At 44.1% G+C, this 17,178-nt stretch overlaps 1 protein-coding gene across 2 annotated transcripts in view; it reads left to right on the top strand.

The window, feature by feature from the left end:
• Positions 1-17,178, top strand: part of PIK3AP1 (phosphoinositide-3-kinase adaptor protein 1) — a 138,288-nt gene that overhangs the window by 95,956 nt on the left and 25,154 nt on the right. For both annotated transcript variants that reach the window (XM_012000268.1, XM_012000272.1), the window contains 4 exons: positions 7,501-7,596; positions 9,097-9,294; positions 12,667-12,732; positions 15,624-15,829. In XM_012000268.1, coding sequence (XP_011855658.1) covers positions 7,501-7,596; positions 9,097-9,294; positions 12,667-12,732; positions 15,624-15,829 — 566 coding nt within the window. The remainder of the gene's footprint in view (positions 1-7,500; positions 7,597-9,096; positions 9,295-12,666; positions 12,733-15,623; positions 15,830-17,178) is intronic.

Raw genomic sequence — 17,178 nt, 5'->3', positions numbered from 1 at the left:
TCCCAAGTAGCTGGGATCACAAGTACCCGCCACCACACCCCCTAATTTTTGTATTTTTAGTAGAGACAGGGTTTTGCCATGTTGGCCAGGCTAGTCTTGAACTCCTGACCTCAGGTGATCCTCCCGTCTAGGCCTCCCAAAATGCTGGGATTACAGGCATGAGCTACCACACCTTTAATAAATACTGGCCCCAGTTGGCCAATATTGAGTGCCTGGGTGCTGTGTTGAGAAGGACAGAAAGAATGCTATGATTGGTTAGTGATGTTTGCCATGAAAATGGAATAGGGACGTGGAGGCCCATGTATGGTAACTGCTGTTTCTGGTCTACAAAGATATTTATGTTCAACTAAAGATTTAAAAAAATCATTTTCTTGTCCGGACACGGTGGCTCACACCTGTAATCCCAGCACTTTGGGAGGCCGAGGCGGGCGGATCACGACGTCAGGAGATCGAGACCATCCTGGCTAACACGGTGAACCCCCGTCTCTAATCTAGAAATACAAAAAATTAGCCAGGCGTGGTGGTGGGTGCCTGTTGTCCCAGCTACTCAGGAAGCTGAGGCAGGAGAATGGCGTGAACCCAAGAGGCGGAGCTTGCAGTGAGCCAAGATCGCATCGCTGCCCTCCAGCCTGGCTGACAGGGCAAGACTCCATCTCAAAAAATATATGTATATCATTTTCTTTATAATATAAATGGAAAAACCATTTTTAGGTAACTTCATTTAAGGCAGTGCACATCTAGAGACTGAATAATATCTACTTCAGAGCAAGGCTGCCTAGTTTGTGTGTAAACATGATGGATTCACTTGAGTGTGCCCTAATTCCTGTCCTCTCTTCCCTTCACTGACGCAGTATGGGAAGGAAATTCATGGCAGAATGACTATGCCTGATACTTGGGCCTATCTTGAGAGGCAGAATAATTCCCCTGAATCTGTAAATATGCTAAGTTACATGGCAAAGGAGAATTAAGATTGCAGACAGCATCAAGGTTGCTAATCAACTGACTTCAAGATATGGAGAATATCCTGGATCACCTTGGTGAGCCCAATATAATCAAAAACGTCCTTAAAAGTGGAAGAGGGTGTCAGAAAACAGACCAGACAGAGGGCATCAAGGAGAGGACTCAGTTCAGCTAAGCTTTCTGCCCAACATTGCTGGGCTTGAAGATGGCAGAAGACGGCCTAGTGCTAAGGAATGCAGGTGGCCTCTAGAGTTGGGAAAGGACAAGGAGACAGATCCTCCTCTATAGCTTCCAGAAAGGAATGCAGCCCTGACAAAACCTTGACTTTGACCCAGTGAGACCTATTTCAGACTTCTGAGCCACAGAACTATAAGATAACAAATTTATGTTGTTTTAAATGGTAATTTGTCATAGCAGCCATAGAAAACTGATGTGCCAATTAAGATGCCTCAACATAATAATAATGGTAACAATGAAAATTTAGTGCCAGGCACTATTAGTAAGCATTTTATAAGCATTGTCTCCTTTGGCCCGAATGATCATCATATGAGGTAGGTACTGTTACTTATCTTCACTTTACAGATGGAGATATAGAAACTTAGCGATGTCAGGTGACTGCCCAAGGACACAGAGCTAGGAAGAGTCAGAACCAGGGCTTGAACCCAGGTCTCCAAGATATCAAAGTCCGTGCTTCTGATCATGATGCCGACCTGCACTGGTTGCTCAGTGGCTAGCACCTGGGTCTCTATTAATTCCCTGGTTTCAGCTGCTGCCTTTCTCTGACTTAAGTTTGTCCCCTGCATGCAGTCTGTTCAGTTGACTCTAGCCCTCGTCAGTGCCTTTACTCCTGACTTCGGGTCTTCCCTGTGTCTGCAGACCACCCTCTCTCTCCTCCCTGCACCTTTGCCCCCATCATGTTCTTCCAGCCATGCCTTGGATCCTCTGGCTTTAGGCTTTGTCCTGAAGGTTGGCCTCTCCCTATGCTCCTGGTGGCATGGAGTGGTGCCAGCAGGGGTGAAAGAGCTGCAGGAATTGCCCCTTGGTGTTCACTGCTGGGCCGCTAATAAAGAGTGTGATAGGTGTCAGGGAAGTGTCAGGGAAGTGTAAGGCAAATGGGCATGGGAGCTCCAAGTCTGGTCTGGACCGCAGTGGCAGACCCTTCACCAAGGAGGGAAGAAGCCTGCTGGCTCTGTCAAGCCAGTACTTAGTGTCCAGAAGCCATGATAAAGAAAATGCACCTGGCCAGCCTTGTCTGTGAGTCAGATTTCCATAAATAACTCTATTGTAAAGAATTGATGTTTGTTGTCTGAAGATTCCTCCCGTGCTTTAGGTATATTCAAATATAAATATATTGAGTAGGCATAGTTTTTACTAGGCTAAATATAATAATGAAGTATTTGAGAATATGTGTGGAAATTCAAATATTACAGTGAACTCATAAGCATTCATTACTTTGAAGACAGAAAACTTGGATTCAAACAAATAAAGGTCCTGTTGAAAGAAGTGTAAATTGAATCCTCTTTTTTGAATTTTCTCCGTTTAGGACATTAGCCTGGGTATAGAATTTAATAATAAACATAATAGTAATAATAATAATAGCAGCTAGCATTCCTTTAGCACTTCCTGTGTGCTAGATACTGTGCTAAGCAGTTGGCAAGCTCCTAATTTAATACTCACGACAAACCTGTGAGATACATACTATTATTATCACCATTTTACAGACAAGAAGAGAAAGAAGCTGAGAGGATTTTTGAAACTTGGCCCAAGATAATTATGGGCAAAGAGAAAATATAATAGCTATCATTTCCCTTTCTGCATAAGATTTTGACCTTCAGTTGACTTCCTAGCTTTGTTACCCCGGTAACCTGATAAGAGCCAATGTCAACTATGTTTCCAGGCAACATTGCCTACAATAAAAATGGCTCCTGATTGGTAAATTGCATCTGGAACTGGGAGGATCTGTACAGGAACTAGAAATACTTCAAAGGGACACCGTTCTTTGGGCTTTCCTGAGGACATTGACTCTGGCATATCTCTCATGCAGACCCTGGAAGCTATGCCTCTGGAGTTGCTATGAGAAATTGCTCTTGTAGAACATGAGGTTTTTCACCAGCGCGGCCTGCTATGGATCTTGTCCCTTTGCATCTGAGCTGCTGGTCAGGTGCAAGGACTGGCTCAAAGGAAGACCAGCTCTTGTCACTGCCCTGCTGGCTTGTGTCCTGTATCTTTCTGAGTGAACTGGTGCCAAACATGTCCCAGGGTCATCTTGTGAGTCTGAATGTTTGATTGAACCTAAAAAGACTGGTTGATGTTGGACTGCTGGGTGTGTAGTCAATACAGCCAGAAGTGGGAAAAACACAATTGGAACCTATGCATTTCGATCCTAATGCCCATGCTTCTCATCATCCTGTGAGACACTCTCAGGGAGGCTCAAGGAGGCCAAAGAACTCTACCAAGTCACAGAGCTGACATTTAACCACCTACATTGTTGCTTCCAAAATCATGCTCTTAACCACCAGTTAAGGTGTGACTATAAAGTAAAAATATTTGTTTTTCACAAGTGATTCATTTCGCACCACCTCGATCATTGCATCCACACACATGTGCTCCGCAGTGTCATTGGAAGGTACTTAGCTTGATAGTGTAAGCAGACAGGAAGGACGATCATGGGGTCATTCCCAGGAGCTATGATTATTTAGTTTTGCTATAGTGGTCCCTCCTCTCCTTTTTGTAAAAAAAAAATTATTTTGAACTACTTTTAGCGAGAAAAGTTGCAAAAACATCAGAGTTCTTGCATACCTTTCACTCAGGCTCCCTTAATACTAACATCTTACATAACCATAGTACAATTACCAAAGCCAGGAAATTACATTGGCACAATACTTCTAACAAAATTATAGACCTTGTTCACATTTCTCTAGTTGTGCCACTGATATTCTTTTTCTGTTCCGGGATCCTTTCTAGGATCTTATAATGCATTTAGTTATTTCTTCTTAGTCTCCTTCAGCTTGCAACAGTTCCTTAGTCTTTCCTTGTCTCGATACTTTTGAAGAGCACTGATCAGTTATTTTGTATAATGCCCTTCAGTTTGAATTTGTCTGATGTTTTCTATAATTGGGCTGAGGTTATGAATTTTTGGCAAGAATGCTATAGAAATGATGTCCTTCTTGGTGGAAGGAGTCATGATATTCTTAAGTCTCATTACGGATGCACATTTTTTTCTGTTCTTTTCTTTTTTTGTTTGTTTGTTTGTTTGTTTGCTTTTTGAGATGGAGTCTTGCTCTGTCACCCAGGCTGGAGTGTAGTAGTGTAATCCTGGCTCACTGCAACCTCTGCCTCCCGGGTTCAAGCTATTCTCCTGCCTCAGCCTCCTGAGTAGCTGGGAGTACAGGCATGCGCCACCACGCCCAGCTAATTTTTGTATTTTAGTAGAGACGGGATTTCGCCATGTTGGCCAGGCTGGTCTCGAACTCCTGACCTCAAGCAATCCACCTGCCTTGGCCTCCCAAATTGCTGGGATTACAGGCATGAGCCACCACACTTGGCTTGTTCTTTTCTCTTTTTAAGTTCTTTCTTTAACTTCTCCCAAAATGAGCACATTAGGAAAGGGGTTATAGTACCCAGAGTGGAAGCCTGCATCCGTATATATGAGCATGCCAGGACCAGCCAGGACTGCTCTTGCTTCTGCTATTTTCTTCCACATTTTATTTCCCTAAATTCTCTTTATAGCTCCTTCAGTTTCGCACCTACGTCTCTGATATGCAAATCAACTCTCTCAAATTGAACGTTGTTAGTGAAAATAGCTGGACCATTGCATGAGGCTTTTACCACTCTGTCAACAGGGTTGACAGATTGTGTGTGTGAGGTTTGCGCTCTGATATTATCAGCCTGGGAGATTTGGTGATTAGTGATTAAGATGGTCCTGAGGTTGCTATACACTGGAGAAGGTTCCTGGAGATGCTGGGGCCTGAGACAGGTATGGTTTTCTAGAGGGTTCAGCATTGGGCAGTATAAAGCTGGATCACAGGTCTGTGGAGTTTCTCCCTCCCCTTATCTTTACGGGTGTCTGACCCAAGCATGTCTTCCCTTGGGGGTAAGTTCCTTGGTGCTTCATTGTTGGCTTAATGATGAGTTTCAAACTGGAGTTTCAAAAATTAACTGGGGTCAGGGTCAGGCAGGTGGGAGTGGAGACTGGGGTAAGAATTGAGAAGAAGGAAGGCAATACAGAGTCTTGGTCAGGTAGAGGAGGGTCCTGCTCTTAGCAGGGCACACACCTGTAGAATATGTGTTCCTTCCCATTTTTCTTTTCTTTTCTTTTTATTATTTTGAGACAGGGTTTCACTGTGTCACCCAAGCTGCAGTGCAGTGGCATGATCCTAGCTCACTGCAGCCAGATCTCTTGGGCTCAAGCAATTCTCCCACCTGAGCCTCCTGAATAGATGGGACTATAGGTCTGCCCCACCATGCCCAGCCAATTTTTTTTTTTTTTTGAGACGGAGTCTCGCTCTGTCGCCCAGGTTGGAGTGCAGTAGCGCGATCTTGGCTCACTGCGAGCTCCGCCTCCTGGGTTCACACCATTCTCCTGCCTCAGCCTCCTGAGTAACTGGGACTACAGGCGCCCGCCACCACGCCCGGCTAATTTTTTGTATTTTTAGTAGAGACGGGGTTTCACCGTGTTAGTCAGGATGGTCTCGATCTCCTGACCTTGTGATCTGCCTGCCTCGGCCTCCCAAAGTGCTGGGATTACAGGTGTGAGCCACCAAGCCTGGCTTTCTTTTTTTTTTTTTTTGGAGAGACAGGGTCTCACTCTGTTGCCCAGGCTAGTCTTGAACTCCTGGGCTCAGCCATCTTCCCACCTCAGCCTTCCAAAGTGCTGGGCTTACAGGTGTGACATCCTGTGCGCAGCCTCCATTTTCTAACTCCATGAGGAAAATGTTCCATGAAACACAATTAAGCAAATTAAACTGAAAGTCTCATGTAAGTAGAATATTTCTGGTCTTGAATTTTTAAGGAATGAATTAGGTGTGAGTTCTTATCAGAACGTGTTTAAAATAATGAATGCATCTCTAGGTATGCTTCAGGATTAGTACAATTACCCTAATCTTTCTAGTCTGTTATGGAATTCAGTGGTGACAAGAGCAGGCGGGTGGGATTCATTTACTGGTTCCTCATTTGGAATTGTAGTGCCCTGAACTGGAAGACATCAAGGTACATTATATTTATGTAATGCGTCTACTGTGTCAGGAGACATAAACTGAAGAAGTAGAAATAAGGAGGTTGTTTTTTGTTTGTGTGTTTTTTGGTTAATAATGTAACACAAACATATCAGAATACTGCATTTCTTTATTTTTTCGAATAGGCTGAAAAGCTAAAATATAAGAAGATGAACAGTGGAATATCTTTCTGTATTATTTATCCCCATCTTCTCAGTTCCTAGAAAACCACTGATACTAATGTCTTATATCTCCTTTCAGGGTTTCTTTTCTTTTCTTTTTTTCTTTCTTCTTCGTCTTCTTCTTCTTCTTTTTTTTTTTTTTTTGTTTTGTTGTTGTTGTTGTTGTTGTTACTGAGACAGGGTGTTGCTCTGTTGCCTAGGCTGGAGTGCAGTGGCATGATCACAGTTCACTACTGCCTTGACCTCCTCGGCTTAAGTAATCCTCCCGGTTCTGCATCCCAAGTGGCTGGGAGCACAGGCGGGTGCCACTATACCTTGCTAATTTTTTTCTTTTTCTTTTTCTGTAGCGATGGGGTCTCACTGTGTTGCGTAGGTTGGACTCGAACACCTAGGCTCAAGTGATCCTTCAGCCTTGGTCTTCCAAAGTGTTGGGGTTAAAAGTGTGAGCCACCACGCCTGGCCCAGAGTTTCTTTTTTACATATATAAGCAAATACAAAAATAGAATCTTATTTTGCCCCCTCTGGGTAGCATATCAATTATCTAAAATATTGTATTTTTTGAAGATTCTGAATCTTCAGTTTCATCAGAATCTTCAAGAATATGTATTTCCTTTTTATTCCTTTTTTTGTCTCAGATTTTTTTTAATTAAATAATATGATTCCAGTTATGGTCCTCTGTCAACCCCCTCCGAATCCAGTGATCCTCTCTCCCTCTCCATAGAGTAACCACTTCCAAAAATTCATTATTTATCATTCCCAGCACATTTATGTGTTTACTGCATATTTATGAAATCATAAACACAATTTATTCCCTGTTATTCCTGCTTCCATTTTTTCTGTAATAAACAATGCAACGATGTAGTATTTCAAAATTGAACCTATTCTTTCAAATGCAAATGAGCATATCTTTACCCTTTGAGACCTGTGGTGCAAGGAAGAGCCTGAGGGTTGTGCACGTTGCTCTCTTTCATGCCCCACACTTACTGAGTGTCCTTCTTGAGTAGGTAGATGGATGGAGGGATGGATAGATTGATGAATGCTTGAATCTCTTAAGAGAGTTGCCAAACCTCATAGTTCCATCTGTAAAAACCTCCTTGCCTGTGGAGGAGAACAATATATAAATCTTAGTCTCCTTTTCCATCTAGATGTTGAAATGCTTCAGGCCAGTACATCTAACCCAATCCCTAGAGATGGTTTCTCTCAGGCCACTAAGGACTCTATGATCCGCAAGTTTTTAGAAGGTAAGTCATAGCCATGAGCAGGGAAGCCAAAAGAGTGAAAGAGAAACAAATGCAAGACATTGTCTGGTTCTTTATAAGGGTTGCTCCCCTCAAGGAATGGGCTGTGGCATACATGGCATGCGATGTGAATAGAGGCACTCTGCCTCCCCTGACCCCTCTACCATGAGCTCCCCCATCAGCCCTTTAGAGGTGGGCCAGGAGTTCCAACCAGTGGAGCCACTTGTTTGGGTAAACAAGTTGCCTCTAGCAAGACCTCTTTTAAAATGCATATGTTGTTTTTATTTGGCCAAAATGTATTGAGTGCTTACTATGTGCAAAGCACTGTTCTGGATGTTGGGGCTGGAGATACAAAGAAAAGTAAGATATGATGAATGCCTTCAAGGAGCCTTTACTCGCTGGTGAAGGGGGCGAATATAAACAAAGATACTAAGTTGAGGCTGTGTTGTATAGTGGTTAGGAACATGAACTCTGATCTATTCTCAATTTTCCCATCCAGTTAGCTGGAAAACCTCAGGCAAGTTACTCAGCTCCTCTGGGACTCAGTTTCCTCCATTGTAAAATGAGATAAATGTTGTGATAATTAAATGAGTTATTATGCATTAAGGTGTCAGAGCACCACCATGCACATAACAAGCAGTTAATGAAGATTTGTTATTGTTATTATTATTACTGAAGGTTTCAAAGGTGGAGGATGTTAAATTGCATGGGTAATTCTTTAACCCTGTCCAGTTGTTTACAGTGTATGGTGCGGTCCGTTGATCAAGTAGATTTAGAAAGCAGAGTGCTAAGAGGAGGGGACTCAGAAGGGGACAAAAGTAGTTTTCACAGTGAAGAGGAAGGAAAAACTCTAAAGCAGTGGTAGACAAACCACAGCTTGGCCATCTGCCTGTCTTGTAAATAAAGTTTTATTGGAACACAACACGACCATTTATTTAGTATTGTATATGGCTGCTTTCATGTCACAAGAGCAGTTGAGTCCCTGCAACAGACTTTATGGCCTGCAAACTTTGAAATATTTACTATTTGGATCTTTAAAAAAATGTGTGCTGACCCCAACTCTGGAACAAAAAGTTTTCCTGAGAGGGGAGTCCTGGGCAGTCTGTTTTTAAGCCCTTTTAAGAAGTACCACTTTCATTGGACAGTTGGCAGTGAATGCCCCACCTTTCCTAACTAGGGCTTTGACAGTTAGTCCTATCTAGGACTTTTCCTAGTTCTAATAGGATGAATAACTGAATCCCAGCAGTAAAACAGAGATGATAAATCCTTGTGCTCCTGTCCTTTCACTGCATCACTGGGTGGCAATGAAGGTAACATGAGTGTTTTCTCAGTCGCTTTGTGTGGTGTTCTGAGCAGATGATACAGGAAGTGATATTGGGGAAAGTTCTTTGCTAGGGGGCAGCACTGAGGAAACAAGGTAGGGTCCCTCACTCTGCTTTTATGACTGGCAATCAACCAGTTTGTTTGGCCACTGCTTTCAGTCACCTTTCTCTGCATTTCTAGGCAACAGCATGGGAACGACCAGTCTGGAGAGAGATCAGTGCCATCTTGGTCAGGAAGAAGATGTTTATCATATGGTAGATGATGATGATGCCTTTTCCATGGACCTGGCCAGCAGGCCCCCTGTCCCAGTGCCCAGACCGGAGACCACTGCCTCTTGTGCTCACCAGCTGCCTGACAACGAACCATACATTTGTAAAGGCAAGTGTGACAGGGAATGATGTCCAGCTGGGTCTTTGGAGCTTCTCAACAGGGATTTCCTGGATGACCTGGTTTTCTGAACCATTGCTCAGAGACTATCCCCTTCTAAATGGTCTTCAACCAGCCCTAGGAGATGGGGTCATATCTTGGGACAGATTCTGAAGCTAGAACGGGAGTAATGACCAGAGTGAGTACCAGCCCTCCCGGAAGTATTTATGTACAGTTGCAAAGGCAGGTAAACAAGAACCCGGATACATTTTTATCTCCTGAAACCCTTCTGGATATTATTAATTTTGAATTGCTAACATTTATTGAAATCTATCAAGAATGCTTTATCTGGAACATGCCATTTGATCTTTACAATAACCTATTAGGTAAGGACCATTATTATGTCATTTTACAGATGAGGAAATAGAGGTTTTACAGAGGTCACTCAACCATTGCATAGCAAAGCCAAAATTTGAACTCAGGGAGTCTGATTTAACAGCCCTGGCTTTTAGACACTATGCTAGGCTGTCCATCTACCCATGTTATTAAAAATTAAGGTTTTGACTTTTTCATAATTATCCCTGGGACATTAGTTAGATACTGATAGCATTGTTAGTTTCACTATTTTTTGGACTTGGTTACAATAATATGGTTACAAGTACTATAAGACTATTAGAAATAGGAAGAGAGGTGGCTCATGCCTGTAATCCCAGCAGTTTAGGAGGCCGAGGCAGGTGGGTTGCTTGATCCCAGGAGTTTGAGACTGGCCTGAGCAGCATGGCAAAACTCTGTCTCTACAAAAAATTAGCCAGGTGTGGTGGCACGCACCTGTAGTCCCAGCTGCTCAGGAGGCTGAGGTGGAAGGATTGCTTGAGCCTGGGAGGTGTAAGTTACAGTGAGCCGAGATTGAGCCACTGCACTCCAGCCTGGGCAACACAGCAAGACCCTGTCTGAAAAAGAAAAAAAAAAAGAATTGCCAGATCTGTGCTCCTGAAGTATATTCTATTTTTCAGTGGTCTCATCATGTGGTTGGAGGTGTGGCAAAAGGGAATTATAAATTGGGGAAGATAGCATTCACCCAGAGCCCTAGGTAGTTGGGTTGGGGTTGCCAGATAAAATACAGGATGCCTAGTTAACTTTGAATTTCAAATAAATGGCAAATGAGTTTTTAGCGTATGTCCCAAATAGTACACACATTTTTGTTTTGCGAAATCCAGCAACCCTGAACTGGGTAGGAATACAGTTGTGAGATATTACGTACTGCCAGGTGCTGTCAGTGCTTCCTGCCTACAGTCTCCTTGGGTACCATCTCCTTGGCATGAGCAGCAGACACTGTTGGTTCCTTGCCCATGTTCCCCTAACCCTTTGCATTTCTGTGCTCATTGACTGGACCCTACCTGTCAGCACCAGTGTCTTTCAGCCTGAGGGCTTCCTCTGGCACCTGGAGTCTTCTCTGCTCTCTTACAGGACAGGTTGAAAGCACTGGGGAATTAACACACAGAGTTGCTGCCCTCAACCAGTGCCTGACAGGAGGTATGGATCGGTGCCCCAGTTTACTTGCCGCTCTGGTGGGAGAATTCTTAGTTGTGCATTCTACATTGCGTTCTAGTGATTCCTAGGTTGCCTGCAGTGTAACTTGCTTGTTAACCCACCATTTATTGCACCATCCACTTCCCCGTCTCACCTCCATCACCTCTCAAATAGACTACTTGCATTTCAATCCTTGTCTCGGGTCCTGCTTCTGAGAGAACTCAATCTAAGAAGCGTGCAAATATATGCTGGTAATTCCTAAATAGCGGAGGGAGTAGGGAACAGTATTGATGGCATGGCTCCTTGTAGGGATGTGTTTGGACAGGGGCACAGGTGATTCCTCAGGAGCCCTGATGGACTTGCTAGGAAACTGTGGAGAAGCAAAGGAAAGGAGAGAGGCAGGAGATGACAAAAGGGACAATGGCTTGGAGGCCAGAATACCTGGGTTCATCTCTCTCAGCTCTTGCATTTTCCAGCTGTTCAGCATAGGATGTTGGGTAAGTCATTTCACCTTTTTTTTTTTTTTTTTTTTTTTTTTGAGACAGGGTCTTGCTGTGTTGCCCAGTTTGGTCTTGAACTCCTGGGCTCAAACAATCCTCCTGCCTCAGCCTCCTAAAATGCTGGGATTATGGGCGTGAGCCACCATGTCCAGGCCATTTCACCCTTTTTTTAGCTTTAGTTTCCTCATCTATAAAATGGGTATTGTAATAATACACATATAGATTAATACATGTCCTAATAATATATACTAATACTCTGCCATAGCCTTATTGTGAGGGTCAGATGAAATAATACAGAAGGAAGTACTTTATAAACTGTAAGGCATTGTAGAGACATCACTTGGGTTAACTAGCATGCCAAGGTATTGCTGATTATTGGCAACAGTCTCAAAGTTTAGATATGAATAATGATAATAAAAGCTAACAGTGTGTTTACATGGGCCAGGCACTGTTCTAAGCACTTTCCATGTATTAACTTGTTTAATCCTCATCACAATCCAGTGTAAGAACTATTATCATCCTCATTCTACAGATAAGAAACAGGGACAGGAAGAGGTCAAGCCACTTGTCCAAGATCATATGGTTCACAAGCCACAGAGTTAGTATTTGGATTCAGAGAGCCTCTTTCAGAGCCCAGGGAGCCATAATCACCATGTCATCTTACCATTAAGTGAGCCTTTGTCATGCCCCAGCTTTCTCTCCTAACCTTCATGAATCTGTCCCTCATAAGTGACTTCATCTTTTTTTTTTTTTTTTAATACTTTAAGTTCTAGGGTACGTGTGCACAACGTGTAGGTTTGTTACATATGTATACATGTGCCATGTTGGTGTGCTGCACCCATTAACTCGTCATTTACATTAGGTATATCTCCTAATGCTACCCCTCCCCACTCCCCTCCCCACAATAGGACCCGGTGTGTGATGATCCCTTAATCTCTTTGGAGCTGTGCACACATTTTACTATTCTACTGCTTAGAGTTCTGTCTTATGGCACTAGTTGGCATTTTAAGTGGTACTTCCTTTTATTCTCAAATTTTAAGGCTCACATTTTCCATGGCTAGCTTCAGGTGCTCGGGGGTCCGGGCACATGTTCGTGTTCCCATTACCGTTTTCTTCAATGAGCTTGTAAATGCTGATCATGTCCTCTGGCTAGCTTTGTCTTTCTAGTTTGAGATTGTGTCTGCTTAGTCTGCCATTACTTGACAATTCCTAGTCCTTCTCATTAATTGCCTCTTTCTACACTTTTGATTTACAGAACCACATATGGTGGTCCTAGGTATGGATTCATTATTATTATTATTTTGTACTGGATTTTGATAATTTTTCAGTAATCAGAATATTGTTTATCTCATAGTTTTTGCAGAAAAAAGTCAAGAGCGGCCTGGGAATTTCTACGTTTCCTCAGAGAGCCTCAGGAAAGGTAAGCCACATGTTATATGAACTGAACTTTTGTGTGGTTGAAGTGTTCATAGGTCAGTGATTTCCAAGTGTAACAATAGCTCCTTGGCATTGAAAAATAGAGGGATCTAGGCCAGGCATCACGGCTCACACCTGTAGTCCCAGCACTTTGGGAGGCTGAAGGGGGTGAATCACTCGAGGCCAGGAGTTTGAGACCAACCTGGGCAACATAGTGAGACCCTGTCTCTAAAATTAAATAAATAAATAAATACAATAGAGAGATCCAAGGATACTTTAGGGTGGCACTGTCTGAGAGTCTTGTACTGATGGTAAAGGGGGAGGGAAAGAGATCAGGGTCCTCTACAATGTTGTACAAATTGGTCATACAAAGGACCTTAATTAGTGGAAAGTGTCCATAAAGCACATAAAAGTATAATCTAAAAATGGAGGTTGATGCCAACAGGATGAAAGTAGGTGGCCCAGCACCCAGTCTTTACCTAATGATACAGCCTTGCTGGGCTGTTTACTTACCTTATCTATACTAGCCAAACTATACTTCGAATCAACTTTTATTTAAAAGGTATTTTGCTTGCCATTGGGGAACAACTTGGAAGTCTCATTTTTCTAAACAGTTTTAAAGGAAGTTTGAGGAGCTACGTGCTCTTTTTTTTTTCTTGATTTCCTTGTGCTAAGCAGAAACACTCAGTATTATCCCATTGAGGATTCTTTTGAAAAGTAGCCATGACACCATGTAAGCATCCGAAGGCATCCCACAAGGGCTCTGGTAGTGGGAGACTGGAACTGGTTGGCTTGTGCATTGTGTTTTTCCTCCACCGCGTCTCCCAACACCATTAAAGAGAGCCTTGAGAAGGGCAGACCTGGGAGAAGGATGTGTGGGTGTGTGTGGACAGATAGTGAGTGGTTGGGCAGAATGATAGATAAACGTCTTTGAGGCTTTTTCAGTACTCACTGGTGAAGCCATTTCTCTTTATTCTTCATGTTGTGTCCCTGAATCACAATACCCAAATGGGGTCCTGCTGGAGAAATTCAGATTCAAATAGCCTTATATGAATTGAGTGAAACGTCAAGTTGCCTCAGTGGCCCCACGGTCACTGCGAATAGCTCATTCCCCACAGAACTGGAGTCACAGCCTGGAGAGAGATGAGGGTTGGCTTCATATTTCCCTAGAAGCTCCAAAGCAGAGAACTGTGAATTTGTAATGTGGAAGAGAGGTTGGCAGAGGAACAACCCAAGGGTAGCCAGCTGGAAGCCAGCACCTACTTTATACCTGATGCTGTTGGGCCTGGTCATAATTCCACTGACGTTCCAGTCTCCTGGGGCATTTCATGCCCATGGGTCCACAATCACTGTGCCCCATGCTGCTTAGAGACAGTGAGGGATGAGAGTGGAGCTAAGAGAAGCATTCTGGCTAACCTCTTCCAGTATATTCTCTTCTGGGTGTGGATTTAAGTCTAAAGCAGTGGTTCTCAATTGGAAGTGATTTTGTACCCCCTCCCTAAAGAACATTTGGCAATATAAGGGAAATTTTTGGTTGTCACAACTAAAGAAGCGGGTGCTGCTAGCATTTAATGGGTAGAGGCCAGGGATGCTGCTGAACATCCTACAATACACAGGACGCACCCACACAGTAAGGAATTACCTGGCCCAAAATGTCAATAGTGCCAAGGTTGAGAAATGCTTGTCTAAAGGCATCTCAATAATTAAGGCTTGGCTGCTTCTTCAAGAAAACACCAAATGCTGGATGATGCTGATGCAGTGGAAGAGCCTGGGGGTCCTGGAATGAGAGACTGTGATGGCCTCCTTGGAGGCTTTGGCAGTGACATTCAGGCCGAGGTTGTGGCTGTGGCTGGGGCCAAGGCTCTGGAGTTCATGGAAGTAAGGCTGAGAAGAAGGAGGGGACACTTATCACTAAGTTAGACCACCTGGCCACCTGGCCAAAGACATGAAGATCAAGTCCTGGGAGAGCTCTCTTCTCTCTGCCCATCAAGGTGTCTAAGATCATTGAGCTTTTCCTGGGGTCATCTCTCAAGAATGGGGTTCTGAAGATTATGCTGACACAGAAGTTGACCCATGCTGGGCATTTCACCAGATTCAAGGGGTTTGTTGCCTTTGAGGACTACAGTGGCCATGTTGTCTGGGTATTAAGTACTCCAAGGGGTTAGCCACTACCATCCAAGGGGGCTATCATCCCAGCCAAGCGCTCCACTGGACCTACACAGACAGGCTACAGGGGGAACAAGATCAGCAAGCCCCACGCCAACTTTTGCAACGTGACAGGCCACTGGCTCTGTGCTGGTGTGCCTTATCCCTGTCCCCAGGGGCACTAGCATTATCTTGGCCTCTGTGCCCAAGAAGCTGCTGCTCATGGCTGCTACACCTTGGCCAGGGACTGCACTGCTACCCTGGGCCACCTTTGATGCCATCTCTAAGACTGATAGCAACTTGATCCCTGACCTCTGGAAAGAGACTGTATTCACCCAATTTCCCTACCAGGAATTCACTGACCATCTCTCAAGACCCACACCAGAGTCTCTAAGCAGAAGACTCAGGTTCCAGCTGTGGTTACAACATTGGGTTTTTATACAAGAAACATGAAATGAATGAAGTCTGTTAAAAATAATAGCAATAATAATTAAGACTTGGGAGAGTCAGCAGATTTCACACCTGCCTTAAATGTTGCAGCCTTGTCTGCTTTAGTGTGATAGGCTTTGGAATTATTAGCTGCGTTCTTCTGCCCTGATTTTGTGTTGTGTCTCCCCCTTCTTGGCCACAAGTAATTGTTCTTTTGAGATGAGTCCTCTTGAGCCTGTGACCAGCCTCATTAACCCTACGCCTCTGGTGAGCGATCCCCAGTGGGGGAACTGTCAAACTGAGTTTTGCCATCCTTTCCAGGGCCGCCTGTCAGACCATGGAGGGACAGGCCTCAGTCGAGTATATATGACCCTTTTGCGGGGATGAAAACACCAGGCCAGCGGCAGCTTATCACCCTCCAGGAGCAGGTGAAGCTGGGCATTGTCAACGTGGATGAGGCTGTGCTCCACTTCAAAGAGTGGCAGCTCAACCAGAAGAAACGATCGGAGTCCTTTCGTTTCCAGCAGGTAACTAGCTTCGTATGGAATTTGTTTCATTTCTATTTCCCCACTTGACAGTGGAGCAGGGCTGGGCCATGGCTGTCTTGTGTATTGCTGTACATGACACCTGTGCCTGCAAATGTTTGAGTTTCTTTGTGAACCAGCGAGTGTGTATGAGTGTCACCTCGGTCTGTAACCACATGGCTCCCTGGCTGAGAGCTGGATAGCTTTTCCAGGTGCCGTGAGGCTTGAGATCAGGAACAAAGACTCAACTATAAACACTAACTCCGCTGCTGTGTCTCCCTGCATTTGGCTCCCTGCTTCTGCTTTCCAGCTTTTTTCTTTTCAGAGTCCCTCTCTCTATTCCTACTGCCAAATATCCTCATAGCTGTCACACTTTAGCACTCAAAGAGAACTTGGAAAAATACCAAGAAATATGATTAAATGAACAAAACAAGTTGCAGATGCAAAACTACCCAAATTAAAACAACTCAGACACCTCCACACACAAACTCTCTATTTCTATGGACATGTATATAAATGCAAGGACAAAGATCTGCAAATGGTGGCTGCCTCGGGCCCATTCCAGGGGCCACCTCTCGGGAGAAGACTGGGATTGGAGGACTGGGATGTCAGAGGAGACTCTTGCTTTACCTGAATAGTTTGAAGCTTTTATGAGAATATATAACTCCATACCTGTATCATAAGTGTACACGATATATAATTAAAAACAATAAAAAATCTCAAACTCAACATTAGGAAGTTCCTTCTTAGTCCACCAGTGCCTTTGTATTAAAAAGGAGGAAAGGCAACTTTCCTAGGGAGGGGCCGAGTCAGGACTGGAACTATTGCTTTCTCTCTCCACCTCCCCAGGCTGCTTCCTTCAAAGTACTAGTCAGGCCCGACCCTGCCTACCCTCAGGGATCAGATGGGGTTGGGCACGTTCAAGGGTGGTACAGCCATAGACCCTGGTGGTGTGTATTCTAATCTCTATTCTTACGCTATCTGACATACCAGCACCCCTCCAGGGCTGAGACGGGAGCCTGTCTTCTGGGACAGGATTAGCGGTGAAGAGTGGGGAAACGTGTCATCAGGCAGCATTTGCTGACCTCTGACAGTGCTATGTTAGGCATTGTGTTCAACAATAAATAGACCTGACCTCTTTCACTCCTCATACACGCATATGAAATAGGTATTATTCCTCCTGTTCCACAGAAAACTGAGGCTCAGAGAGGCGAAGAGGCAGTCAAGATTCAAACCTCCCCTTTCTCACCCCAGAGTCTGTGCTCCCTTCACTATACCTTCTGCCTTCTTAGTGCTCCTTAAGACAGGGGCACCTGCTCTGCCAGATGCCTCCCTCCCTTTGGGCCCTGAAG

Source organism: Mandrillus leucophaeus, unplaced genomic scaffold, assembly GCF_000951045.1.
Source record: "Mandrillus leucophaeus isolate KB7577 unplaced genomic scaffold, Mleu.le_1.0 Scaffold117, whole genome shotgun sequence".
NCBI lineage: Eukaryota > Metazoa > Chordata > Mammalia > Primates > Cercopithecidae > Mandrillus > Mandrillus leucophaeus.
The sequence above is the reverse complement of the archived record's forward strand: the minus strand, read 5'-3'. Positions and strand labels throughout refer to the sequence as shown.